Source organism: Oratosquilla oratoria, chromosome 41 (genome assembly GCF_046742065.1).
Source record: "Oratosquilla oratoria isolate Oo_2021 chromosome 41, ASM4674206v1, whole genome shotgun sequence".
Classification (NCBI taxonomy): domain Eukaryota; kingdom Metazoa; phylum Arthropoda; class Malacostraca; order Stomatopoda; family Squillidae; genus Oratosquilla; species Oratosquilla oratoria.
Genome location: NC_134817.1, coordinates 30,137,663 through 30,164,590, shown reverse-complemented (window position 1 = coordinate 30,164,590; position 26,928 = coordinate 30,137,663). Strand labels below are relative to the sequence as shown.

At 39.3% G+C, this 26,928-nt stretch overlaps 2 protein-coding genes across 22 annotated transcripts in view; both read left to right on the top strand.

The window, feature by feature from the left end:
• The window catches only part of LOC143021192 (uncharacterized), a 71,045-nt gene extending 45,004 nt beyond the window's left edge, over window positions 1-26,041 (top strand). For 19 of the 21 annotated variants that reach the window (XM_076178495.1, XM_076178499.1, XM_076178500.1 and 16 more), the window contains one exon: window positions 22,760-24,682. In XM_076178495.1, coding sequence (XP_076034610.1) covers window positions 22,760-24,322 — 1,563 coding nt within the window. In that variant the 3' untranslated portion in view covers window positions 24,323-24,682. Of the gene's footprint in view, window positions 1-22,759; window positions 24,683-24,974 lie in introns of those variants that run through there. The other 2 variants (XR_012965971.1, XM_076178512.1) reach the window with 2 other exon arrangements.
• A 754-nt stretch (window positions 26,042-26,795) lies between these two features.
• Window positions 26,796-26,928, top strand: part of Su(Tpl) (Suppressor of Triplolethal) — a 279,849-nt gene continuing 279,716 nt past the window's right edge. Inside the window, exon 1 of the mRNA XM_076178513.1 lies at window positions 26,796-26,924. Coding sequence (XP_076034628.1) covers window positions 26,799-26,924 — 126 coding nt within the window. The 5' untranslated portion in view covers window positions 26,796-26,798. The remainder of the gene's footprint in view (window positions 26,925-26,928) is intronic.

Genomic DNA, 26,928 nt, shown 5'->3' with positions numbered 1-26,928 from the left:
TAGTTTTAGTTAAGTGACCCCCAAATTCTGTGAATTGGCTTGATCACCTTTTCTCTGTTTATTATTAATGTAGCGGGAAAGGGAGGAGTGGAGGTGGAGGTAGAATGTAGATTGAGAGAAGCGAGTAAATGCCTTGGTGGATTAAAAAGTGTAATGAGAAATAGACACTTGGGAATGGATGCTAAGAGGAGATTGTATGAAGGAGTGATTGTGCCGACAGCACTGTACAGGGCAGAAACATGGAACATAAGAGAGGAAGAGTTTGAATGTGTTTGAGATTAGGTGCATGAGAAGTATGATAAGAGTTACTAGGCTGGATAGAGGGAGAAATGAGGAGGTGAGGAGGAGAATGGGGGTGGAAAGGGAGTTGGAAGATGGGGTTGATGAAAGAGTATTAGGATGGTTTGGACACATGGAAAGAATAAGTGAAGAAAGACTAGTAAAAGAGGTGTTGAAGGCAGAGGTGGAAGGATTGGACATGAGGGGTCGACCTAGGATGAGGTGAATGGATGGGGTAAAAGGGACATTGGGAAAGAGGGCAATGTCTGTTAAGGAAGGATAGGAGAGGACAGAAGATAGGAGTGAGTGGAGATTGGTTGTTTATGGATGATGCTGTGATGCACGAGGTGGAGTGGGTACGGGATGGGGGGTGAGGGAGTATGTGTGAGAAATATATTGACATAGCCCAAAGGGATTTCTCCCCATCTCCTCCTTTTCCGCATGAGGGGACGGAGAGGGGAGGTCACCGAATTAATAAAGCGACCTTGCTGTGGATGTGCTGTGTCTTGCAACATTGCTTCTGACCCAGGGCAGTGGGCAAGATACAGCGATGTCCCATCAGCCAGGAGGTGCCAAGATAAGAGGAAGGGAAGAGGGTGGAGGGGAGTGGAGCATGTTAGGAATAGAATGGGTGGGAGTGGTTTCTATTTACCTAGTTGTATTATATGGGAAGGGAGCTATGCTCGTAGTGACCCATCTTTGTATCTTTCAGCAAGTTTTTTCTTAAAATCTTGAATAGTGTTTGCACTCACTGTTTCTTTGTCTGATTTGTTCCAGGTATCTATCACTCTGTGTGGAAAGCTATTTTTTTTTTCAGATCTCTTCTGTAATTATCTTTTTTGAGTTTCTTCTCGTGTCCTCTTGTTTTTCCAATGTCCCATTTCAATAAATCATTCTTATCTAAGATTTCCATTCCTTTCATAATTCTATAGATAGTTAGCAGGTCTCCTCTTTTCCTTCTTTGTTCCAGAGTTGGTAATTCTAATTTGGACAGTCTTTGTTCATATGTCATTTTGGAAAGAGTTGGTGCCAGTTTTGTTGTTGTTCTTTGTATTCTTTCTAAGTTTTTTATATTCTTTTTGGTACTGGGTGTCCATAGTGTTGCTGCATACTCGAGTTTTGGTCTTATTTTTTTTTTTTTTTTTTTTTTTTTTTTTTTTTTTTTTTATAACTCATTTCTTCATCCAAATAGACAAATGACACTTTTTTTTACCTCAATAAGTTGTAGGTTTCTCCGACTATTTTATTAATATGTTTGTCCAGTGTCGTCTTTGCTGATCATCACTCCAAAGTCTTTTTCCGAGTTTAATTTTTTTACCTCTTCACCAATTTTATAATCTCTCAATATTCTGTTTTTACTTTTTCCAAATTCCATTATACTACATTTCTTGATATTGAATTTCACTTCCCTCTTTTGAGTTCATTTCCAGATCTTGTCCAAGTCTTGTTGTAATGAGTATTTTTGCGTCGTCTGCAAAGAAATTCATATAACACTCTACTCCTTCATCCATGTCATTTATGTATATGGCAAACATCATCGGGGCCAGTACTGATCCCTGCGGGACACCACTTATCATTTCTTCCCAATTTGATCTCTAATTTATTTTATCTCTAATTTATACTCTCATTTTCCTCCCAGTCAGGAAGTCTTTCATCTATTCCAATAATTTTCCTCTGATGCCACCTATTGACTCTATTTTTCTTATTAATTTCTTGTGTGGCACCTTATCAAATGCCTTTTGTAGGTCCAGAAAGGCACAGTCTGCCCAACCATCTCTCTCTTGTATTATATCTATTAATCTCGAGTAGAAGCAGATCAAGTTTGTTGTACATGATCTAACTTGTCTGAATCCAAATTGATTTGGATTCAGTATAGTTTTTTCTTCCAAATGTTAACCCATCTAATTTTGAAGACCTTTTCACAAATTTTTGCTACTGTGCTTGTCAGGGAGACTGGTCTGTAATTTGATGGATCTTCCTTGTTTCCTCCCTTATAAATCGGTGCAATGTTTGCATTCTTCCAATCCTGTGGCACCTTTCCTTCTTGAAGTGAGAATTTGATTATATTGTATATTTTATCTGTTAATTCCTCCATGCATTCTTTCAGTATCCAATTTGCAATTCCATCTGGACCATGTGATTTTCTGACATCAAGGGTTTTGATTTGGTCACTGATTTCCTTCTGTGTTACAATTATTTCTTTCATTGAGGGGGATATCTCTCTCTATTTCCTCACAGTTAGGTGAGTTTTCTATTGTGAATACTGGTTTGAAGTGGTTGTTTCATAATTTCATAATTTCCAGTTCCTCTGCATATTCGTATTTACCCTGGCACAGCTTTTCTATTTCTTGTTTATTCTTCAGTTTGCCATTTACATACATGTAAAATAGTTTGGGTTCTTCCTTGCTTTTTTTTTTTTTTTTTTTTTTTTTTTTTTCATGGTTTCTCTTTTCATCTCCGCGTATTTTTACATAATCATTTCTTAGATGTACATTAGCCTTTTTTTTTTTTTTTTTTTTTTTTTTTTTTTTCTCCAAGCTTTGTCTCTTTTAGCCTTAACCTCACTACATTTTTTGTTGTACCAGCTTTCTATGTATGTTCTTTCCTTTTTTTGTTGTACGTATTTATTCACTCCCTCATTAAAAATGTCTTTTAGTATATTCCATTTCTCTTCCATCCCTGTTTCTTCATTTAGGAATTTTTCCCAGTTCGCGTTGTGAAAGAAGTTTTTGAGTTTCTCAAATTTTGTTTTGTTGTACATTAGTCTTCTTATTCTATGTTTTTCATTTCTGCTTTGATCCATTTGCTCTTTCAACTCAATTTCTGTTAGTACATGGTCACTCTTTCCTATCGGAGTTTTGTAATCAATTTTGTCGACAATTTCAGGCTCTGTCGTAAGTATTAAATCCAGCCTTGATGATTCTTCACTAACTCTATATCTGGTATTTTCCCTTATCCACTGAGTCATTGTGTATTCGATGGTCATGTCAAGCAGGACATTGCCCCCAGAGTTCCTCTCCACCCTTCACTGTTATTTCCTCCCAACATATTTCTTTTGAATTAAAGTCACCCATAATTACTATATTTCTTCTGTCCTTCAGTATATTAGTTAATTCGTATTTTGTATCTTCCAATATTTTGGAATGATCACTTTCTGTCCAGGACTGTGTTTTGGGGGGCACATACACCACTACAAATTTTCTACTCTTCATGTATTTGCTTTCAACTTGTAGTTGATTCTAAATTATTTTTTCCTTCAGTTATTTTTGTTACATTTAAATCTTTATTAGTCAAAATTAATACTCCACCACCCTGTTTATCATTTCTATTCTTCGTCCAACAATTGTATAAACCTTGTCCCACAGTGTTGGGTGGTAGAGTACACTTTAATTTAGTTTCCACTATTCCCATTATGCCTGTTTTTTCTAAGACCAGATAATCATTTAATTCATTCATTCCTGAAGTTATTCCATCTATATTGGTATAAGCTATTTTTAATTTCCTTTCGTCTTTTTCTGTCTGCTTTTTTCCTTTTTCCTTATACAGTACGTCCTCGTTATACAGTACATATGCGTTCCTGAAAACCTTACCGAAAATCGAAATTACCGTATACCGAACCCATTATAACACGTAATAATAGGATATGTGTTCCAGCACGTCGAAAGTCACCCCTACAGACATGAAAATACATGAAAGTAGTCACATAAGAAAATGTAAAGTACTGCACAAAAGAAAATGTTTTTACCTTTCACTCGCCACATATTCTATCAGATGATGTCCCTCCTGAGGCTAAGGGACAGTAGGGATCTCAGCCCTTACTCATCTTTTGCTGAGTGGGCAGACGAAGATGAGGGTGAGGCAGGAGGCTGAAAACCCTCAAAAACTTCGGCATCTGCACTGTCTGAAGCAGATGTGGAAGGGCCAGCTGTAGCAGGGTCAGCACGTTTGACTGGTTTGAAGAAAGAAGATATGGAGGAAGGACCAGCTGTAGAACCGTCGACAGCGGATGTGGAAGGGCCAGCTGTAGCAGGGTCGTGTGACAGGGACAGCAGGTTTGACTGGCTTGAAGAACGAGAAGATGGTGGACTGTTTGGCGTTTCTTCTTTTTTCATCATAGATTTCTTGATCAATTTTGACACTTTTCTCTATGTCATGAACCACTTTGCTAATTTGCTACTCCTGCTCTTTCCTCTTCAAAATATCTAATTTTACCTCCAATGTCAGACTATTTCACTTTGCCTTTTCAACTCCAGCAGTGTCTGCAGAACGTTTTGTGGCCATTATGGGTGGGTCACTGCGTCGTGATAATAATATCCACAAAAAAAACACCGTAAGAATTTAACTTGTGTTCAAAGGGAAACGCGGGAAGAGACTGATTGTTGTGGTGGCCGCACGGCCTGGTGGCGCTATGGTATGGTGTAAACAAAACACGAGCGGATACCGTATCTTTGAATTTTTCTTACCGTAAATAGAATTGAGGATAGTAATTACCAAATACCGTAACTGTGAATTCACCGAATAAAGAATTACCATATAAGGAGGACTCACTGTATACCATTTTCTCAGCCTCAGGTCCACCACTCTAAAAAAAAATCATTCTTTTCAGTTTCATTTCACGTTATTTTTCTTTTTCTTTTCCTTCTTTGCTCATTTCTTTTTTATCCATATATTTTTGTATTGTTCACTATTTGCTAATTTTGTTCTGGATAGTACTTCCTCTGCAATTGTTTGTGATCTAAGCTTTACTTTCAGTGGCCTGTATTGTTTTTCTTTAGAGTATCTACCTATTCTATAAGTCTCCTCGATTTCCCTATCTAAACCCTGTTCTTCCGCTTTTAATTCTTTCAGAATTTCCGTAGTGATCTCTTTCTCCTTTTCCCTCTGATATCTAGGAACATCATGCTTCTCTTTAATGCCATAGATTACAATGCATCTTTTTTTTTATCCACTGTGTCCCTAACTAAGTTGCCTTTCTCTTTAATCACTTGGGTCACCATTTCCTTGGCATTCTTCTTGACCTGTTGCTCCACTATTTCTTTAAAGGATATTTTTTTACATTCCTGTTCAACTTTCCACTGTTTATTTTCTTGTAAGTCATTTTCTTCCACCTTTTCAGTCACTGCCTGCATTTGATTTTTTATCTCCTATTTTAATGCCTCATTCTTATTTATATCTTCACTTTTCAACCTTTCATTTTCTCCCTTAAATTTATTTAATTCCTTACAAGGGGGAAAACAGCATTTGTTATATGAATGTATGTATTATTAATGAGTGAAAGAGAATAAGTAATACAGCAGTGGCTTTATATTTTATAACATGAGTATTGTGTTAATAGGCAAAGAAGTGCAGCAGACTAAAGGGATAGTCATCTTGCCTGTTTTGTAATTTTTCAAATGGATAAGAGATGAGGATGCCATATGATGAAGTTATAAGAGTAAACATTTGGCCGTTGGGCCCTGCATTGGTGGTGTTGTGTCTCACTGCATTGCCTTTGACCAAGGCAGTGTAACAGAGACAGGAATGACCTTTTATCCCCAAGGTGCTAAGATGGGAGGGGCAATGAATGGGTTTTGAATAAGTGTAGGATGGCTGAGGGGGATTATGAATGTATGAAAGGATGACACAGCCCAAAGGAACATTCATCTCATCTGTTTATTTTTAAAGTGGATGACAGGTGCCACACAACATACCAGCAGGTGCTCCCATCTAGAGGAAGACTGAAACAAATCCACTGGAGAAGACCCAAATGTATCCCAGTCACAAAACCATTACCTTTCCCCCACATCCTCTTGGGTGAAAGAGACATGGGGCAGCAAATTGATTGATTGATTGAGTGGAAGAAGAGGGGGATTACTGTATGATGAAAGAGTATAGGTAAATCAACTACAGCTGTTGGCCTCTGCTATGAAAGTGCTTTACATTGCTACATTGCCCAGGACCTTGACTATATGATAGGGACCAGGGATGACACTTCTTCCATGAAGTACTAAAATTGGAGGCATAATGATTGGGTTTTAATTATGTATAAAGCTACCTCCTTTGTAAGGAGGAAAAAGCCCTTGGTATAAGTATATATGTAAAGTGGGTGTACTTTGAGTCAGCCACCCCAGTTATAAAGAGGAGAGGGATTCTGGCATATAGATATATTTCTGTTTTCAAAAATTGTATGAAAATTTTGGAGAATGAAGTTGTTACTTGGTTTTCTCGTGAGTCTTTTAGATTTAACTATAATAAATTTGTATGTTTCATAGTTCCTTAGTTCCTTTACATTTAATTTTATTATGCATGTGTGTGTGTGTGTATGTATATATATATATATATATATATATATATGTGAAAACCACAGTTGGAGCAAAAAAGACTGGAGACAGGGAATCTGTATATTTCCCTGTCTCCAGTCTTTTTTGCTCCAACTGTGGTTTTCATGTGATCGACAAATATGGTGTTACATTTTTCATCAGTAGTATATATATATATTTTTTTTTTTCTCCTCTTTTCCTTTTTCTATTTAACAGAACAATTATTTTGAAAGTTCAAGAAATCACTGTCTTAGATTATGTTTAGTCAACAGTTGAGATTATTGAAAATGGAAGAGCATAAGATGGATGCATGGGATTTTTGACAGATTGACGTTAGTATTAGACAAATTGGTATCAGGATTTTGTTTTTGTCATAACTCTTCTGTCCTTGGCGATGATATTATATGGTCTATGAATAGCAGAAGGAAATTCTAATCACACTCAACAAACGATTTTGACAACCACTGGCTGAGTGGGTTAGATTGTTGCTACTTTCAGTAGAGGTTGAGGTGATGGTAGTTTGAACCCTGCCATCAACAAGTTGGACTAAGGGCATGGTTCATTAAATCCCGCACTACAAAATCCTCCTGATAGGAGGTATTTCATGATGTTTAACCAAATCAATCAGTCACACTATACTACACTTCTGCAGAATGGTACCCAACATTCAGGAAGATATAAATATCAAATAAACTCACCATCCCACTCCCACAAAGTGGGAAGTGAAAAACCCTTGTAGGGCAAACCCTGTTAATTGCATCAAGCCAGGGGGGGAGTCTAACAAACTAAACAAAATAAAGCATTGAGGAAAATACACTGTGCCAAAACCCTATATAGAACACCTGAACACAGAAACCAAAATCCTCCTTGTAGAAGAGCACATCAATCAATCCATTTGTTGCCCTACATTTTTGTTCCAGGAGACCCACAGCTCCCACGTAAACAGAACATCATATAAAGATTATCGGTACCTAGTTCTGTACAAGAGTCCTCAACTCCACTCCCATTCCATTACATTGCACAAACACAACTAATTGAATGTACATACATATACCAAAGGCTCTTTCCCCCTAACAAGGGAGGTAGCCAAAAAATAAAGGCATAAAATGCATTCCCACCCATTCCATCCCCACATACTCCACTCCCATTCACCCCACTCCCTCTTATCTTGGCTCCTCCTGGATGACGGGTTAGAAGCAGTGTCGCAAGACATAGCACATCCATAACAAGGCCGCTTCATTAAATCGTTGACCCCCCCCCCTCTGTCCCGTCATGCAGAAAAAGAGAAGATGGGGAGAAATTCTTTCAGGCTGCATCAAATTATTTTTCACACATACTCCCTCACCCCCTTACCCCCACCCACTCCCTTTCATACATCACAGCATCATCCATACACATCTCCATTTATCCCTTTCTTCTATCTTCTCCCATCCTTCCTTAACAGACATTCCTCTCTTTTCTAATGCCCCTTTTATCCCATTCATCCATCTCATCCTTGGTTGCCACCTCATGTTCACTCCTTGTACCTCTGCCTTCCACACCTCTTTAATCTTTCTTCACACATTCTTTCCATGTGTCCACACCATCCCAATACTCTTTCATCAACACTATCTCCCAGCTCCCTTTCCACTCCCATTCTCCTCCTCACCTCCTGGTGTCTCACTCTATCCAGCCTTGTAACCCCTATCATACTTCTCAGACACCTCATCTCAAACACAATCAAACTCCTCTCTTCTTCTCTTATGTTCCATGTTTATGCCCCATACAATGCTGTCAGCATAATCACTCCTTCATACAATCTCCTCTTTGCATCCATTCCCAAATGTATTTCTTATTACATTTTTTAATCCCCCAAGGTATTTATTTGCTTCTCTCAATCTACATTCTACCTCCACCTCCTGCCACATTTGCACCCAAGTATCTAAAACTATCCACTTCCACCAGTCTCTCTCCCTTAATACTCACTTCCAGTCCTTTGCCACTTCCTCCCCTTATACATCACATCACCTTTTACCCACATTTATCATCAACTTCCTTCTTTTGCACACCTTCCCTAACTCTGTCACTAACTTCCTCAATCCCTCCTCTGATCTTGCTACAAGCACAGTGTCATCAGCAAGCAACAGCTGGCTTATCTCCCACTTTTTTCCGTTTTCTTTAACCATCTCCAATCCCTGACCCACTACCCTTGCATTTACCTCTTGCACCAGCCTATACATGTATAAATTGAACAGCCAAGGCAACATAACACATCCCTGATGAAGTCCCACTTTTACGTCAAAACACTCACTCTATTTCTGATTCTAACACAAGCTCTACTGCTGTGATAAAAACTATTGACTGCTCTTAAAAGCTTTCCTCCTGTCTCATATATCTGCAATACCTCCCACAGTGCCTTCCTGTCTACCCTGTCATAAGCCTTTTCCAAATCCATAAAGGCCCAAAAATTATCCTTACCTTTTCCTATAGCTTTCTCACATATCTGTCTTACCACAAAAATCTGATTCATGCAATTCCTACCTGTCCTAAACCCACACTGTTCCTCACCAATTACTCCCTCTGCTCCTCTCCTAATCCTCTCAATCAAAACCCACCCATAAGCCTTCCCAACTACACTTAACAAACTGATTCATCTGAAACTACTACACTCACACTTGTCCCCTTTGCCCTTGTAAAGTGGAACTATACAGGCACCCCTCCAATCCTCTGACACTCTACCCTCTCTTAAACAGACATTAGATAACCTCACCAGCCAGTCCATCACTGTACCTCCTTTTTTTTTTTTTTAGACATTCTGCATGACACCCATATAACCCAGGTGCCTTACCTGCTCTCATCATCTTAACAACTGCCTTCACCTCATCTTTCCTTATTTCTCCTCCATTTTCCTCACTCATCACTGTCATTCTTTTAGCACTACCCACTGCAGCTACCTTTCCCTCCCTATCCTCCTTCATATTTAGCAACTCCCTAAAATACTCTGCCCATTTTCCTCTTATTGCCCTCTCTTCCATTATCATCTCTCTATCTGCACATTTTACTTTTTCTACTTGATTCACCTCCCCTTCCTCTTTTAATTTCTTTCCAAAACATCTTTTTATTACTTTCAAAATTTTCTGTCATACTATTACCACATTTCACATCTCTCCTCTTTGCCTCCTTTATCTTATCCTTTACTTCTCTTTTCTTTTCTTTGTACCTCTCATATGATTCTCTTGTCCTATTTTGTAACCAATCTGTGAATGCTCAATTCTTCTCTCCTACAACCTTCTGTGTTTCCTCATCCCACCACTCACTACCCATCCTTCTATTTCCTCTCATCCTCCTTGTTCCACACACTATCTTAGCACACCTTGTGACTCCCCTCTTGAACCATCCCCATTCCTCCTCCACTCCTAGCTCTACTCTATCCTTCACTCCCTCCCACTCCTCTCTCAGCTTCTTCTTGTACTCCTTTTCTTTCTCATTGAAGCAGTTTACTTTAAACACCTACCTACCTTCTGTCCTTTTCCTATTTCTCCATCTATCCTCCACTCTCAACTTACCTTCCAAAAAATTATCTTATATTCCCCCACTCTCTCCACTTGGAGCATGTACATCCTTAACTCTTCCTACTATTCTCCTGGTTACCATTATATAGTCCAAGTTGAATGTAATGGAAAAAAACAGCATACTACTTAAACATAAACAATACTGTACCACCTGTACCACACAATTTGTCCACACAAGAAAAAAAACATGTTCACACTTACAAAACAAGCACTTCAAGACTTGACCACTAAATATCCTACTCCATCAGACCCATCCAGACATTAGCCTAAGATAGAAATCCCTTCCAGAAAAAATAAGAACTGCACTAGAACCAGTGTTTAGGTCACCACCCAGCATTAAACCATACAAACACAGAATAGGTCTAGCCACAAAAACAAACAGCCTTAGAAGCTGCCATCACAAAGAGGACATTAAACACCTCATGTTACATGCCATACTCAGACAAAAGCACTCTACCACCTTTACCACACTATTTGTCCAAACAAAAACACATTAGAGTGCTTGTTTTGTGATGTACAAAACAATCACTCTAAAACTGACCACCAAACATCCTACGCCATCAGACCCCTCTGTACATTAGCCTCACAGAAAAAGCAAGAACTGCATTAGAACTTGTGTTCAGGCCACTATCCAGCACTAAACCCATATAAGCACAGAATAGGCCTATCCACAGAAACATACAGCCCCAGTTGCAGCCATCACACATAGGACACCAAACACCTCAACAACACATTCTTCCTTGAGTGACTTATGGGCCAGCCCAGTGGCTGTTGCTGATGACGTGGAAGCCATGGGTCTCATGCAAGAGAGACCTGGGGCAACAGATTGATTTATTGATTGCACTGAAGAGGTGGAGTCATAGAGGTGGTAAAGGAGAGACTTCAGGAGCAGAAAGTAGAGTTAGTAAAAGGCAATAATGAATGAAGGAATGGGGGTGAATTATAGAGTAAGAGAAACAAGTAAATGTCTTGGGGGAAATGTAAACTCAGGAGAAATACGTATGTGGAAATGAATGAAAAGCAAAGAATACAGTGTTCAGGATAGATTTGACACTTTTTCGGAAAGGAAAGAAAAATGTCATATCTTGGCCAAAAATTGATGTATTTTCAAAGTTCATATCTTGGAGGATCTTTTGCCAAATACAGCACACTCAAAGAAGCCACCCTAAGCCTCCACCATGGCCTCCAGGTGGGACCTAAACCTGAAGCATGTGGCCTTCATAGTGCCCTTTGAGAGACGCCTGAACGCCAGTTTGATCCTGGCAATCAGCTCATCCTTAGTGTTGCAGGCAGTACAATTGGTGTCTTTTTCAACTGCACCCCACACATAATAGTCCATGGGACTGGTGAAGTCGTAGAAGTTCTCAGACTTCTGGGTTTTCCTGAAGGTGTGACACAGAACTGAGTCCTGCTGCCACACATATGGTCTTCCTGCAGCATCCCTCTCCACCCAGCACTTGACAGCAGTGGAGAGCAACTTAGTATAGCCATTTGAAGTGAGTCTGAGTCCCTCTTCAAAGATGTAGGGTGACATGATGTGGCTTTTGCCGGAAAAACACTCAAAGACCATCACAGTTTGAGGAAATTTGATCTTCATGAAGCATGGGACTTCGTGCACACTGTAGGCTAGCCACCTGTTGTTCTGCGCATTGTGGAACTGGTCCTGGTAAAAGTTCTTCTCGTCTGAGAAGAACCAGACCATCCCCAGCTTGACTGGGTGTTTGACCTTGTTGAGGAGTTTCTTGGCTTTCATAAGGCAGTTCTCTTGGGCCTTGGCAGTGAGTAGTTGGCCCTTGCACCTCTTGTATGAGGAGTAGTGAAGATCCTTGTTCAGCGCTTTCTTCATAGTTGCCACTCTGACACCCATCTCTCTCACCAAGGTCCGCATTGCCTTGCCTGGATCTTGCTGGACCATATTTTGCAGCTTCTCGACGAATTTTGTTGTGCAGACAATGTCAGAACACCTGCTATGATCCTTCCTGCTAGCTACTGCTTCCACATCTCCATCACAATTCTCCAGCTCACATTTTATGGCCTTCACAGTATTCAAGGAGCACTGAGCTGCAGCTAAGATTTCCGAATTTTTTAATCTGGTTCAAATCATCATGATGCAGGTCACTGTCTTCCAATATTCGATTGCTTTTCAATTGTCCATGCTCTCTAGCTCTCACACCCTCCAATAGTACACAGAATCAGCTATCTGTTGCACTTTACCACTATTTAATCCTTCAAATTGTTCTAAAATGACAGAAGATAAAAAGATTATTAAATATATCCCAAACACCCTATATATGAGGGTGATTACCCATGGCAGTGTATTAAACAGAGACTTGTAGTTTGAATGAAGCAGAAAAGAACAGCCTAAATGTGTTGGAGATTATTTAAGAAGTATGCTGGGGAAAACATAAGAAATGTGGAGGTGAGGCAGAGAGCAGAGGTAAAAAGAGAGCTGGCAGATAAGGTTGATCAAAGAATGTTGAGAACATTGAAGCATATGGAAAGAAAGACGTGGATGTCTATTGAGCTCTCTTTTTCTCTCTCTGTCTCTCTCCCTGTCTTTTTCTTTCCCTCCCCCTTCTCTCTTGAATCAAGTAGAGAAGAAAAGGTAGGTGTTGATGGAGAGATGATAATAGAAGAGACAGTAAGACGAAGATGGGCAGAGTATTTTAGGGACTTGCTAAATGTGAAGGAGGATAGGGAGGGAAAGGTAGTTGCAGTGGGTAGTGCTAAGAAAATGACAGTGATGAATGAGGAAAATGGAGGAGAAATAAGGAAAGATGAGGTGAAGGCAGTTGTTAAGATGATGAGAGCAAGTAAGGCACCTGGGTTAGATGGCTGTCATGCATTATTTAAAGAAGGAAGATAGGGTGATGTTGGACTGGCTGGTGAGATTGTTTAATGTTTGTCTAAAAAAGGGTAGAGTGCCAGAGGACTGGAGGATTGCCTGTATAGGTCCACTTTGCAAGGGAAAGGGAGACAAGTGTGAGTGAAATAGTTTCAGAGGAATCAGTTTGTTGAGCGTAGTTGGGAGGGTTTTGATTTAGAGGATTAGGATAGGAACAGAGGGAGTAATTGGTGAGGAACAGTGTGGGTTTAGGACTGGTAGGAGTTGCATGGATCAGATTTTTGTGGTAAGACAGATATGTGAGAAAGCTATAGGAAAAGGTAAGGATGATTTTTTGGGCCTTTATGGATTTGGAAAAGGCTTATGACAGGGTAGACAGGAAGGCACTGTGGGAGGTATTGCAGATATATGAGATAGGAGGAATGCTGTTAAGAGTAGTAAAGAGTTTTTATGAGGGTAGTAGAGCCTGTGTTAGAATTAGAAATGGAGAGAGTGAGTGGTTTGTGGTAAAGGTGGGACTTCACCAGGGATATGTCATGTCACCTTGGCTGTTCATTTTATTCATGGATGGGATAGTGCAAGAGGTAAATGCAAAGGTAATGGACCAAGGATTGGAGATGGTTAAAGAAAATGGAGACAAATGGGAGATGAGCCAGTTGTTGTTTGCTGACGACACTGTGTTAGTAGCAGGATCAGAGGAGGGATTAAACACCTTGGTATGATGACACCCACGTAGGTGTCATGAGGTGCGAGTAGGTACACAAGGACGCAGGCTTTGGCATCTTGATTGTACAGTATATATATTTTGGCAGTTGTACATGAGTTACCCCCGGATTCTGAGAACTGGTTTGATCATGTTTTCTGTGTTTATTATTAGAGTAAAAGAGAATGAGTAATACATCAATGGCTTTATATTTTATAATGCGAGTAGTGTGCTGAATTGTATGTTTGGCAGCTGATACAGCACACGAGAATTTAAGTCGTACTGAAGTGATTAAGGAAATTAGTGAGAGTTTGGGAAGGTTTGTGAAAGAAGGAAGTTGAAGATAAATATAGGTAAAAAGTGATGAGATGTACAGGGGAGAGGATGGTAGCAAATTGGAAGTGAATATTAAAGGAGAGATACTGGAGGAAGTGGATAGCTTTAGATACTTGGGGGGTGCCTATAGTGAGAAAGGGAGGAGTGGAGGTGGAGGTAGAATGTAGATTGATAGAAGCAAGTAAATGCCTTGGAGTATTAAAAAGTGTAATGAGAAATAGACTTTTGGGAATGGATGCTAAGAGGAGATTGTATGAAAGGATAATTGTGCCAGCAGCACTGTATGGGGGCAGAAACATGGAACATAAGAATTTAAATGTGTTTGAGATGATATTCCTGAGAAGTATGGTAAGGGTTACCAGGTTGGATAGAGTGAGAAATGAGGAGCTGAGGAGAGTGGGGATGAAAAGGAAGTTGGGAAAGAGTATTGGGATGGTTTGGACACATGGAAAGAATGTGTGAAGAAAGTTTAGTAAAAGAGGTGTGGAAGGCAAAGGTAGGAGTGAGCATGAGGGGTGACCAAGGATGAGATGGATGGATGGGAAAGGGGTACTGGGAAAGAGGGGATCTGTTGAGGAAGGGATAAGACAGAGGATAGGTGTGTGTGGATGATGATGTGATGCATGAAAGGGACTGGGTGGGGGATGGGGGGTAGGGAGTGGTTATGTGCGAATGATATGATTAAATTGAGCAGCCTTGCTGTGGATATGATGTGTCTTGCTGCATTGCTTCTCAGCCAGGGCAATGGATGAGATGCAGGGATGACCCATTATCCAGGAGGTCCCAAGAAAAGAGAGAGGGAGGGGGGTGAATGGGAGCAGAGTATGTGAAGATGAAATGGGTGGGAGTGGATTTATGCCTTTTGTCTTTGGCTACCTCCCTTGTAAAGGGGAAAACGTTATTGGTATATGTACATATATATATATATATATATGTGTGTGTGTATTTACCTAGTTGTATTTTACGGGAAGGGGAGCTATGTTCGTGGTGTCCCGTCTTCATATCTCATTTTATCTAGACTGTTTTTAGATTCGTGTATCGTTTTTGCACACACCACATTATCATCTAACTTGTTCCAAACGTCTACCGTACCCTGTGGGGAAAGCTGTTCTTTTTCAGGTCTCATCTATACCTGTCTTTCTTGATTTTCTTTCCATGTCCTCTTGTATCTCTACTATCCCATTTTATTAGATCCTCTCTATTAATAGTTTCTATGCCTTTCATGATTCTATAGATAGTTATCAAGTCTCCTCTCTTTCTTCTTTGCTCTAATGTCTGTAGCTCAAGTTTTTCTACTCTCTCCTCATATGATAGTTCTGAGAGTGTTGGTGCAAAATTCGTAATTGCTCTTTGTATTCTTTCAAGTTTTGTTATAATTTTTTTTGTACTTGGTGACCATGTTGTTGCTGCATACTCCAATCTTGGTCTTATCAAAGTGATTAGTATTTTCTTTATCATTTCTTTGTCCAGGTATATAAATGTCACTTTGATTGTTCTTATTGAATTATAAGTTTCTCCAAAAATTTTGTTTATATATTTCTCAGGGGACATATTCATAATAATGACACCCAGGTTCTCATTTTCTACTTTTTTAATTTCTTCTTCTCCCAATTTATATGATCCCACTATTCTTTTTTTGCTTCTTCCAAATTCCATTAAACTACAGTTCTTAATATTGAATTCCTTCTCCCACTTCCTACTCCACTCCCCTACTTTATTGAGATCACTCGGCAGCGACTCACATCTTCTAGAGTGTTCACTTTTTTCAACAGTTTTGCATCATCTGCAAAGAAGCTCATATAACTTTCAATTGCATTATCCATATCATTTATATATATAGCAAACATTATTGGGGCCAGAACTGTTACTTGTGGAACTCCACTAATCACTTCATCCCAATTAGAATGTTTGTCTCTTATCACCACTCTCATTTTTCTTTCATGCAAGAAGTCTTCCATCCACTTCTGCAGTTTGCCCTGTATTCCTCCTGCAGTTTCTAATTTCTTTAGCAATTTCTTATGTGATACCTTATCAAAGGCTTTTTTTCAGGTCTAGAAATGCACATGAGTGAAGAAAGACTAGTAAAAGAGGTATGGAAGGCAGATGTGGAAGGAGTGAACATGAGGGGACATCCTAGGATGAGGTGGATGGATGGGGTGAAGGGGGCTTTGGGGAAGAGGGGAATGTCTGTTGAGGAAGGACGGGAGAGGACAGAAGACAGGGGTGAATGGAGAAGGGTTGTATATGGATGATGTTGTGATTGCATGAGGTGGAATGGGCGGGGGGATGGGGGGCGAGGTAGTGTGTGAGCAAAATTTGACGCAGCCCGAAGGGATTTCTCCCCATCCTCTCCTTTTATGCAAGGGGGGTCGCCGATTTAATGAAGCAGCCTTGCTGTGGATGTGCTGTGTCTTGTGACACTGCTTCTGACCCAGGGCAGTGGACAAGGTGCAGGGATGACCCGTCATCCAGGAGGTGCTCAGATAAGAGGGAGGGTGGAGGGGTGTGGAGTGTATTCAGGGATGGAATGGGTGGAAATGATTTTATGCTTTTCCCTTTTTGGCTACCTCCCTTGTAAGGGGGAAAAAGCCTTGGTATATGTATGTATATAGAAATGCACAATCAGACCATCCATCTCTTAATTGTATTACATCTATTAGCCTTGTATAGAAACACATTAAGTTTGTGACGCATGATCGTCCTTGTCTAAATCCAAATTGCCTTGGATTTAGTATGTCGTTTTTTTCCAGATGCCTTACCCTTCTAATTTTGATCATTCACAAATTTTTGCTATCGTACTTGTAAGAGAGATCAGTCTGTAGTTAGTAGGGTCTTCCTTGTTTCCCTCTTTATGTATTGGTACTATATTTGCTCTTTTCCAATCTTATGGAACTTTTCCTCCTTTCAATGAACTGCTTATTAGACTATGTAATTTGTCTGTTAGTTCGTTCCTGCATTCTCTCAAAATCCAGTTTGCCATTTCATCTGGTCCATGCAATTGTCTGACATCAAGATTACTCAAGTGATTCATTATTTCATTCCTTGTTACTTCTCTTTCATAGGGGGGACTTTCTCCTCCCACTTGACATCTCTAAGTTGTATGTTCTCCCTCGTAAACACCGATTTATATATATTTCTTCCAACATATTTTCTTGGAGTTATCCTTTGTCTTCTAACATATTTTTGTGTTCTCTCTCTTCCCACGAAGCCGTTTTAGGAGGCACATAATTTACTACAAGCTTCCTGCTCTTCCCATCCCTGTCCTCCACTTCCATCATAATCATCTCTATTCTTTCCATATGTGATATTCCTCACATTTATATCCTTAGTCAGGAACATAACCACCCCCTCATTTTACTTGTCTGTTTCTAATCCAATAATTATATGCACCATGTTCTACACTGTTGAGTGGTAGTGAACCTTTCGATTTTGTCTCTACTGTTCCCATTATGTCCAGTTCTTTTTCCTTCAAGTAATCATTCAGTTCATTCAATCCTGTTATTAAGCCATCTATATTTGTGTAAGACACTTTTAATTTTCTGCTACTTCCATCGCGTTTTCTGTTTCCCTTCTGTTTTTCTCTGCTATGAACCATTTCCTCACTTTCATATTCACTACTCTCCAATAGAATTTCTCTTTTTCTGACTGTTCTTTACTCATTTTTTCCCTTAGGTTCTAGTCTTTTTGTTTTCTCCTCTCCTCATTATTCATTTCTCTTTCTATCCATACCTGTATATATTGATCACTGTCTGCTAGTTTCCCTGTTTTTGCTAAGATATTCTCTGCTGTCATTTGTGACCTGAATTTAACCTTAATTGGTCTGGTCTTATTTGTATTGTATTTCCCTAGTCTATATATTTCTTTTATTTGTTTCCCTGTTTCTGGTTCATCTTCTTGAACTACTAATAACTTATTTACTTTTTCCTTTCCTCATGTATTCTTGTAGTCCTAATTGGATTATACTTCTCTTCCATCCCAAATATAATTATACATTTCTTATTATCCACTAAGTCTCTTACTATATTCTCCTTCTCCCTCATCACTTTAATAAATGTGTCCTTAGTTTGTTTCATCTGCTGTTTCATTATATCTCTAAATTCAATTTTATTGTTCTCTTGTACTTTTTCCAACCACTTACCTCTTTTGCTATGGACTCTTTATTCTCTTTATTATTCCTCTTTAATTCCTCATTCTCATCCTTTACTTCTCTTAACTGTCTTTTTAATTCTTCTATTTCTTTAGTTAGGTTTTGATTCTCCTCTAGTTCTTCCAGGTTATCAACTCTTTGGGTAACTACACTACGACCGGAGATAATAGTCCATGATTAATTTTTACCATATCTCAATAACTACTACGTCGATTTAGATGAAAATTTACATGGCATTATATTACACTATCAGTAGCCTTTCATTAAAATTTGAAGTCAATATCTTCGTTAGTTTTTTAATAATCCAATTTATTTTGTTTTTCAGGTGAACAGAGATAATAGTCCTCCTATTGAATATTAAAGAATGGGGCGTGGGAAAGATCTTACAGAGTGTAAGAGAAACAAAATTGTAAAGGAAATAGTGCAAGGAAAGTCAGCTGGTGAAGTAGCCAAGAAACTAGGTCGACATATAAAGACAATTCGTAGATTTTTACAAAATCCCAAATTTAGGAAAGTGCGCAGTGATAAAGGGAAGTTCAAGTCTGTTACATCGCGTGACATCTCTCATCTTAAGCGATGCGTAAAGAAAAACCCTGGAACTACAAGTAAAACCTTGTTTGCAGATGCTGGAATTCAAGATGTCTCCAAAACAACCCGAAATAAGATATTGTCTCAACTTGCTAAATATAATAAACCTACATGTAGGCCTCCATTGGCACCGAAACATAAAAAAGCTAGGCTAGAATGGGCGAGGAAACACATGAAAACCGATGTTAAGAATATATTATTTACAGATGAGTGCCGAGCCACATTAGACAGGCCTGATGGATGGAGCAAAGGTTGGATATTTAATGATAACCCAGCTGACATGCGTTTGCGGCGTCAACAAGGGGGTGGAGGAGTAATGTTTTGGGCAGGTATCATGGGAGACACTATTGATTGGCCCATTTAAAGTGCCAGAAGGTGTGAAAATTACTGCAACACCATACTGTGATTTTATTGAAAATGTCCTCTCAGACTGGCTGGATGAACTCCCATTATCAAAGCTCACAAAAGTCATTTTTATGCATGATAATGCACCAGCACATGCTGCCAAGAGAACAACGGAAATGCTCTCCTCCATGGGATTTAATGGAGACACTTTGATGAAGTGGCCAGCCTGTTCTCCGGATTTAAATCCGATTGAAAACTTGTGGAGTATCATAAAAAAGAAGATCTACTTAAATGGCAAGCAATATACGTCTAAGGATTCACTGTGGGAAGCAATAAAAGAAGCTGCTAGAACAGTACCACCCGCCACTATCACAAAACTGACTGATTCAACTACCAATCGCATATTTGAGGTCATCAGACAAAATGGATCATATATCAAATACTAATAATAAATTTATGAGATGTATATTTAATATTTCATTCTTGTAATTGATTGTTATGTTGTATACTTATGGTATGGGTTGTTTAAAATTTTTATTTTGCTTTACTTTGTATATTTATCCTTATAATTAACGAAAATACATAAATCCTTTTAACAGGACTATTATCTCTGTTCACCTGAAAAACAAAAAAATTGGATTATTAAAAACCTAACAAAGATATTGACTTCAAATTTTAATGAAAGGCTACTGATAGTGTAATCTAATGCCATGTAAATTTTCATCTAAATCGACGTAGTAGTTATTGAGATATGGTAAAAATTCATCATGGACTATTATCTCCGGTCGTAGTGTAGTGTTAATTGGTTAAACCTAACCTCCCATGTTTCGTTCATTTTTTTTAGTTTCTCCTCTAGATTTACTAGTCAGGGGAGGTTGTCACCTCCTCCCTCATTAAATCCATAAAAGCAGTTATCTTTTCTTTCCATTGATCTGCTATTATCTATATTTCTGCTTTTGACACTTCTGCTTCCTTGTTCTTCCTCATCTGTGTGTTCTGCACCCCTTTTGTTTATACCCCTTCTAACATTCGGGGCTCGTTCGTCCCCTTCCTCATTTCCTTCCATTTTCCTCAGTAATCCCTTTCTTTCACCTTTTTCTTCACCTTCCCACTACACCATGAGCTTTCCCCTTCCCTATTAATACAACAAAGGCACTCCCTCGTTGAGATCGATGAAACGAAGTTTTCTTGGAGTTCCAAATTTCATTGTCACTTCGACGGACGTGTGTGTGTGCACATGCATGTCACCCCTTCTCTCTCTCTCTCTCTCTCTCTCTATATATATATATATATATATATATATATATATATATATATATATATATGTATACATATATACACATACATATACCAAAGGTTTTTCCTCCTTACATGGGAGGTAGCCAAAAAACAAAAGCATAAAAACCACTCCCACCCATTCTATCCCTAACATACTCCACTCCCCTCCATTCTCTTCCCTTCCTCTTATCTTGGCACCTCATGGATGATGGGTCATCTCTGCATCTCACCCACTGCCCTGGGTAAGAAGCAGTGTTGCAAGACACTGATCCACATGCAGAAAAGAAGACAGGAAGAAATCCCTTTGGGCTGCGTCAATTTATTTCTCACACCTACTCCCTCACCCCCTATCCCCCACCCACTCCCCCTCATGCATCACAGCATCATCCATACACAACCATTCTCCATTCATCCCTATCTTCTGTCCTTTCCCGTCCTTCCTCAACAGAAATTCCCCTCTTTCCCAATGCCACTTTGACTCCATTCATCCATCTCATCCTAGGTTGACCCCTCAGGTTCACTCCTTCCACCTCTGCCTTCCACACCTCTTTTAAATAGTGTTTCTTCACTCATTCTTTCCATGTGTCCAAACCATCCCAATACTCTTTCATCAACCCTATATCCCAACTCCCTTTCCACCCCCATTCTCCTACTCACCTCCTCATTTCTCACACACACACATACACCTCTTTCCCTCCCTTCCTCCCTCTCTCCCTCTCTCTCTCCTCCTTCCCATGCACACACTTTCTCTCCCTTCCACTCTCCATCTCCCTTTCCCTATCTCTCTTAATATCCCTGTCTTTACATCTCTCTCCTTCTCTTCCTGTCTTTTTTGCTCTTTCTATCTCTTCTCCTTCTCTCTCCCTTCCTCTCTTTTTCTCACTCTCTCTCTCCCTCCCTTCCTCCTTCCCTCCCCCTTTCTCTCTCCTTTTCTCCATCTGTCTTTCCTCCATTGCTCTTTCCTCTCCCTCTCCTCTGCCTCCACTCCCCTCTCTCTCCCCTCTTTCTATCTCTACTCCCTCTCTCCTCTCCCTCTCATCTCTCCCTCTTTTCTCTCTCCTCACTCTGTCCTCTCTCCCTGTTTTCTCTCTCTTCATTCTATCCTCTCTCCCACTTTTCTCTCTCCTCACTCTATCCTCTCTCCCTCTTTTCTCTCTCCTCACTCTATCCTCTCTCCCTCTTTTCTCTCTCCTCACTCTATCCTCTCTCCCTCTTTTCTCTCTCCTCACTCTATCCTCTCTTTTCCTTCTTTTTCTCCTCTATTCTTTATTCCTACTCCTTTCTCTGCTCTCTTCTCTCTCTCTCTCTCTCTCTCTCTCTCTCTCTCCCCTCCCTCCCATTTTCACTCCCTCCTCTCTATCTATATATCTATCTACCTCTCTCTTTCACCCTCCCTTTCTCACTCACTCTCCTTATCTCGTTCTTCCTGTCTCTGTCTCTCTTTCTCCCTCTCTCTCCCATTCTCTCTTTCTCCCACTCTCCCTCTTCCTCTCTTTCTCCCACTCTCCCTCTTCCTCTCTTTCTCCCTCTCTCTCTCCTTCCCTCCCCCTTACTCCCATATTCTCTCCCTCCATCCTCCTGTCTCCCACTGTGCTAGGCAGTTCAAATCCTGCCTAGCAAGGAAGTTCATAGTAAGGGCATACTACATTAAATACCCTGCTTCAAAAAGTCTTGTGCAAGGAGGCACCATTCAAGCCTCCTCTGAGAAGATTTCATGAAGTTAATCTAAATAATCATAAACCAAATTTATTGCTATTTTGATTGTCACTGAGAGACATGGGTCTTGTGGAAGAGAGACTAGGGGCAATGGATGGCCTTGATGCAACAACAGATTTTCTGAAATGTTGCCCTTTACTCAGTTAATAGTACCTTTTGCAAAAGTCAGTTGGTACATTCTGTTTTTCTTTTCTTCCACTGGGAGGCTCAGAAACTCTTTCCCCTGATGCTTTTCTATCTGTCTGTGACTTGGGCTCTTTCTAATATACTATGTACCAAGGGTTTCTTCCTCTGATAAGGGAAGTAGCTAATTCAAAGGCATGTACCCACTCCAATCCACCATCATCGTTTTCCTCTCATCTTAGCTCCTCATGGACTCTTTCAAAAAGGGAATTTCAAAATAATTCTCCTGCACCAAGACTTGACTTTGAGTTGGTGTACTCTTTATTCTTTTCTTTCTGAAGCAGCCTTCTGCAACACAAAAGAATTAGGGTGGACCAAAGGGATTGGGAAACCCCATCTATTTTTCTACTCTAAGGAGTAAAGGCATGCTTTGATTCTGCCACCCTCCTTACAGTGGGGAGAAGTCTTGTGGTGCATACATACTTTCTTCTTTCAGATAGAAAACTCACTGTAAATAAGCATTCAGTTGTTTTTCTTTTTCTTTCTCAGATGGAAGTCAATACTGACATCGACAATGAAGAGGCAGCAGAAGAAGTAGAAATTGTGGCAGAAGATACTGCAGCAGAGGAAGTAGTGGAAGATGATGAAGGATATGATGAACCTGCAACAGAAGATCTTGCAGCTGAAGAACTTGTAGCAGAAGATCTTGTAGCTGAAGATCTTGCAGCTGAGGATCTTGCAGTTGAGGATCTTGCAGTTGAGGAACTTGTAACAGAAGACCTTGAAGCAGATGATCTTGTATCAGTAGATTTGTCAGAATCTGACCAGCCAGAAGAAGAAGAAGAAGAGGCAATGGAGGAGGTACCTGCACCAGTCCCATCCTCTGACATGCCAGATAGACCAAGGCGAGGTGGGGATAAGAAGAAACATCCTAATGATGGGAGGGACAAATCAAAGAAAAAACAAGAAGTGGAGGAGGAAGAAGAAGAAGAAGAAAGAAGAGGTGGGAAGAAATATAGATCAAGAAGAATTAGAAGTGGAGATAAGGAGGAAAAGAAAAACAAAGGAGACAAGAAGGCAAGTAAAGAAAAAGAGGCAGAAAAAGAGAAAAGAGAATCTAATAAGAATGAAGGAAAACATAAGAATGGCAAGCAGAAGGAGGGTAAGCATGGTAAAGAGGGCAAACATAACAAGAATGGTAAGCACAATAAGAGAGATGCAGATGAAAGATCAGACAAGTTTTACCATCACAAGGATGGGAAGGACAAGAGGATGAAGGAGGAAGAGGATAGTGTGAAGTATTATAAAGGACAACACAACAGATATGAAAAGAGGAGACATTATGATGATGATGACGACGACGATGATGATGATGATGACGATGACGACGATGATGATGATGACCATAGAAGGAAGAGAAGAAAATATGCCAAACATAGTGATGATGATCATGAAGATGATGATAGAAGAGGCAAAAAGGGCCTGAGTCGTCACTGGGAGAAGCCTGTAAAGAGAAGTTGGCGTCAGGAGCAAAAGCAGTTATCAGCATCGTCAGGGCGGAAACAGTTCCTCCGAAGACGCGGTAAGAACCAGACACACCACCAGCACTCTTCCAAAGAGTACAGAGTGCATCAAGTAAAAGAACATGGCAAACATAACCGCCATCGTGATGAGGATCAATGGATGCTGGCACGGGGAAGGGGGCGAGAGCAACAACGGAAAGAAGACGTGAAATCAGAGTGGATGTTCGACCGTGCAAGGGACAGGCATAATCAGCGAGAGGAGGAACATAAAGCAGAATGGCTTTTTGAACGTGCTCGTGGAAGAAGTGAACAGAGAGTTGTTCCTGACAAAAAACATAAATTAAGGGGAGATGATGAGACCTATGGGCATAGTCGATATGAAAAAGACGATACACGTCGCCGTTATGTTAGATTTGGGGATGACGATGACGATGAGGATGATGATGATGATGATAATGATGAGCGCTATTATCAGTACCACAAGCACAAGAATGATAGGAAGCATCAGCGGGATTATCGTGGAGAGAAAAAAGCACAGAGGGAGTGGGTCATACCAAATTTTGCTTCTTCTGGGAAATATTATCGATAATTACAGCCTATTCTTTATTAATAATTTTTGTCAAATTCTATTTAAAATAGCTTAATAAAGTAGGAGTTTAGACAATCGACAGCTTTTGCTATTGTGATTTTTTTTCTGTCTTTTTCTTTTTCATCATCAAAAGCATAAAACTTCTGTGGGTAAATTTCCACACAATTAATTGTATACACTAGATAGTCTACAAATTATGCATCCCCAGGCTGATTATGTTTCTTCTGGTATAGTTGAGTAGTAATGGATGCATACTATGTAAAGTGGCAGTGTGATTGTGCTGCCCAAGATAGAAAAGTTGGGATTGGTGTTTACAGTGGGACATAGGCAGCATAGTAGAGCTGTCTGAAAAAAAGAAAATAGATATGAACATCTTTACTGAAATGTAGCAAGGTTAGGCTATCTGCAACAGAATGTAAGTGCTGATTGCTTGCATCCAAATATTTGAAAAAGTCTCGCCACTTGCTTCAATTCCACACACACACTCTTAGTTTGGTTTTACCTTACCCTTTCATTCCAACCAGCAACAGTTTGTGATCTTCCCTCTCATTCCAGTCACCAAATTCTTTTTTCTCTTTTGATTTATTTTTTTATATTTTTTAATGTTTTATAACTATGTGTGCATCTTTAAATTGATCTGTTTCCTTTGCAGGTGATTAAATCGTGGTAATCAATATTGACTTGTTTCCCTCTGGGAAAGGAACAATCTCCCCTCAAAAGGTGCGTCCAGTGTAATGCATAGACCTCTAGAATGTAGGCAGCACGCACAACAGCTGTTTTATGTTTTCTAGAATTGTTGTATAGAGGCGTAAGTTACAATGCTACGCATTATTTTAATGCACTAATGGAATGTTTTTCAGTTACCCTGATATACTGTTGTGCAGGAGTCAGTTGCGTAGCCACATATCAAAATGTACTTTGGTATGGTCTTTATATGTTCATTTCTAGATAACAAAATTTCGTGCTTAAAAGATAACTGGATTGGTTGAATTTATTTTCCAATTTTGCCTGCATATAGTTAACAAGTTGACTAGTCAGTCGTCGAGATTGTTCCAATGTGTGTGATTTCCCAATTTTGTGCTGGAGAATATCCAGGTCATCCTTTGACCCAACCACATCCTGTCTGACCTCCCATTGGTGGTAATTTGTTGTGCATTGCATGTTCCGAGTGCTGTGCCTCAGTTGCCCAACCTCTGACTTGCAATGTGTTGAGTTTGACATTATAATGAAACCTTCCCCATATTTTGGTACTTTATTTTTTCATAATGCTTAATTAAGTAGATTTTTTCCATTCAGTTGTATTTGTGATAACACATTGCCTCCCCATTTTTGTATACCACATTTATTTTAAAGATTTGTATTTTAAGTATAGAATGGAAATTTTCAAATTGGTTATATAACAAAACTGTCTAATGTTTCAGAAATATACAGACTTATTTTGTCGAATGTGATGGTAACAGTAACTATGGAAATGTATTTATGCCAGAGATTGTGATAAATGACAAGAATAGATGTACAACAAGGATGTAAGGAAAATATACTGGTCACTGCAGGAAATGCAGTACTTTGTATGAACTGTAGAGCTGCCTTATATTGAAGCTTGTGTTTGTATGCTGGCAGAGCTAGGTAGTCTCAACTGGACAAAATTCCTATAAGTAGTTTATGCTGTGTTCTTCCTCAAATTTGTTCATGAAGTACCTAATAAATCTGTCTTCATTTTTTGTAATTTTATTTTACACTACAAAAATAGTTAAAGGAAATTGACAATCACTGTGAATGCCGTAATGGTTTCGAAGATTTTTTTTTTTCGGGGGGGGTAATAACCAGAATTATTATTATTATTAATTTTTTTTTTTTTTTTTTTTTTAATCGAAAAATAATGCAATTAGACATGACACATAATATAATATTACTTAATATATTAATTTTCTAGTTCGGTTCGGGGAACTAAGTTACCAGCACTGAGTGATAGATTACGAAAGGTTGACCTAAACCAATCGTAAAGTACGATTAGGGTCTCAATTAGAATGTTAGGGTATTAAAGTCATAGCTTGAGGGCAGTTTTCTATGAACTAGCAACTGTTGCTCTGGTGTATTGAATTTCATAAGGTATATAAGAATTCATTAATATGTATGTTGTATATACAACTGAATAGTCTATCAATTTTACGTAATATTCATATCGCCCAGAGAGGATTTCTATTAAATGAGCGTGAAAGGTAATATAAAGGCTAAGTAAAGAAAGTCTTTTAAAAGAATGTCAACGAAAGATCCGTATGCAAAACAAATGTAGTTTTAATGTTCAATTTTCAATAAAGTGCTTGTGTTAAACATAACTAATTTGTTTGGTTTACTTTTATTTCTAAATATAGACCGAGAAATTCCTAGTGAGCAAGGATAGATACAGCTATTTTTTATATTATTGGAACTTGGCTCTCTCTCATTGCTTGGCAGAAGGTTGGACGTTAGTGTAATCATGGCGGGGCTGGGGAATGGGAGCTTCGGTCTAAGTGCTAACGGAAATAATATAAACAAAACTTATTTATATGTAAAACTGACTGATTCGGCGCTCAAGGCAATTGAGGAATACACTCGGTCAAAGGTAA